At 36.5% G+C, this 1,896-nt stretch overlaps 1 protein-coding gene across 1 annotated transcript; it reads right to left on the bottom strand.

Annotated features, from left to right (window-relative positions):
• Window positions 1-489: 489 nt before the first annotated feature.
• On the bottom strand, window positions 490-1,887 carry LOC105559668. The gene is made up of 3 exons (XM_012008157.1): window positions 1,637-1,887; window positions 914-1,076; window positions 490-841 (listed from the first exon to the last, which is right to left on the bottom strand). Exons 2-3 carry the CDS (start codon window positions 1,017-1,019, stop codon window positions 564-566), a joined length of 384 nt encoding a protein of 127 aa, XP_011863547.1. The 5' UTR covers window positions 1,020-1,076; window positions 1,637-1,887; the 3' UTR covers window positions 490-563.
• Window positions 1,888-1,896: the final 9 nt, after the last annotated feature.

Below are 1,896 nucleotides of genomic sequence, written 5' to 3'. Positions count from 1 at the left end.
GGAAGGCCGGACTCGGCAGCATGCAAAATGGTGTGTTTGTTGACATCTCTCAAAAAACGATAGCGAACGCGTTCGCCCGCTCACCGCTCCCCGCTCCCCGCTCGCCACCGTCTCTCATCGATCGATGCGTGACTCCACCTCTCGCTATCGATTTTTCAGAGATGTCAACAAACACACCATTTTGCATGCTGCCGAGTCCGGCCTTATTGGCTCAGACGTTTTTCTGAATTAGGCCGATAATAATTACGATTTTGTAAAATTTTATATAACTTTTCTTCTCAGTTTAACCCAATCTACTATAATCTTTGGGGTCGTCCATATCGAATCTGACACCCTGTATATTATGTGCACTATAGGATTTTCAGCACTCAGTGCACCCGGGTGACGTTTCCAAACACAGCCCTATGGAAACTTAATAAAATAAATAAATATATGTGTATGCGTATATCAATTTATTTATTTTACGATATTTATATATATGAATATTTATATAAAATTCTAAATTTTTAATAAATTTATTCGTCATTACTATTTTTATAACGATTATATATGAATCCAAAAGTTCATTGATCTTCAATGTTGGAAGAGTGTTCACTGCTGTCATCGCTTTCTCCGTTGTTATATTGATTTTCTGGTCGATTGTTATCCCCGTGGTTGCCAACATCTTCATTGAATAATGCGTCTGCGGCTGCTTGCAAGTTCCTCCGGTTTCCTTGTACACCTGGGTGTCTACCCCTGGCATTCCGGAATCGTTGTTTCGCTACTTTCAAAGATCCGACAACCTCTCTTTGAAATTCTTCCCTGGTTGGTTTGGGATAGTAGCGATTCGACGCTACGGCTTCTGTAAAATAATAGATAATTTAATATCATAATTAATGTACAATAATGACAGTAAAGTAACAAATATACGTACGGTAAATCGCGGTACATAAAGCTGTATTATAAAATGAGATTTTATTGTCATTAACTCCCCACCATGTTAATTGCCAGGCCACTTGTACCATTATGGCTTCCTTCATGCATTGATGCACGCTGTCTTTTAATGTTATGCAGTTTAAGAACTTGAAGTAGCATACCTATATAAATATAAATTAGACAATACGTGATTGAAATATATTTATAAGGCAACTTTTTTTAAATTAAGGCTCCTGGGCTTGCCACGGTCATGTTGGAAATCGTGACGTCAGAAGCGAGAAATGACATGCTGAGAAATCTTGCACTTTATATATAAATAACAAAATATTTGAATAAAAAGATAGTCTCGATCGTTTCAGCACACTTGCAAAAAACTCCGGCTACTAACCTTTTCCCTTGACAGCTGATAAACACCCATAAAATGTGAATGTAACAAGATTCCTGTCATGAATACGCTTGCGTATGCACGACTAGAAATCTTGTTATATTAACATTTTATTAGCTGTAAAGGAAAAAGGTTAGTAGCCAGAGGTTTTTGAAAGTACGCTGAAACGATCGAGGCTCTTTTTATTCAGACATCTTGTTATTTATATTATATATAAAGCGCAAGAATTCTCAGTGTGTCATTTCTCGCCTCTGACGTCACGATTCCAACATGGCTGCAGTAAGTACTCAGAAGCCTTAAAAGTATCCATTAAAAATAAATTAATTCAGCACTAACAACGTCATCGTAGGCGGGGTTGTCCTTTGTAAACGATTGTATCGCTTCTATTGTCGAAAACGGAAGAATTCGTGGCTTTACGGGAATTGCATTATTAACGTTGGAATCGATTTTTCGTTCTATTGAATGTAATCGTTCATTTGTTATTCTAAAATTAATTGATTACAATTAGTAATATTATAAAACAAAAGTATATATTAATTAAATGTGTAAAAATGCCAAGACATAATATTCAACGGTAACAGTTCAACCCATCCCAA

This window comes from Vollenhovia emeryi, unplaced genomic scaffold, assembly GCF_000949405.1.
Source record: "Vollenhovia emeryi isolate VEMERY1.0 unplaced genomic scaffold, V.emery_V1.0 DF946461.1, whole genome shotgun sequence".
Lineage (NCBI taxonomy): Eukaryota > Metazoa > Arthropoda > Insecta > Hymenoptera > Formicidae > Vollenhovia > Vollenhovia emeryi.
Note: the sequence above shows the minus strand (reverse complement) of the source record. Positions and strands in the feature narration are given on the sequence as shown.

Bases quoted from the DNA above. Each gene is read 5' to 3' on its own strand.
- LOC105559668 (XM_012008157.1), bottom strand. From the start codon at position 1,019: ATGAAGGAAGCCATAATGGTACAAGTGGCCTGGCAATTAACATGGTGG. The intron at 842-913 runs GTACGTATATTT...ATTATTTTACAG, and splicing joins TTTATGTACCGCGATTTACC to AAGCCGTAGCGTCGAATCGC.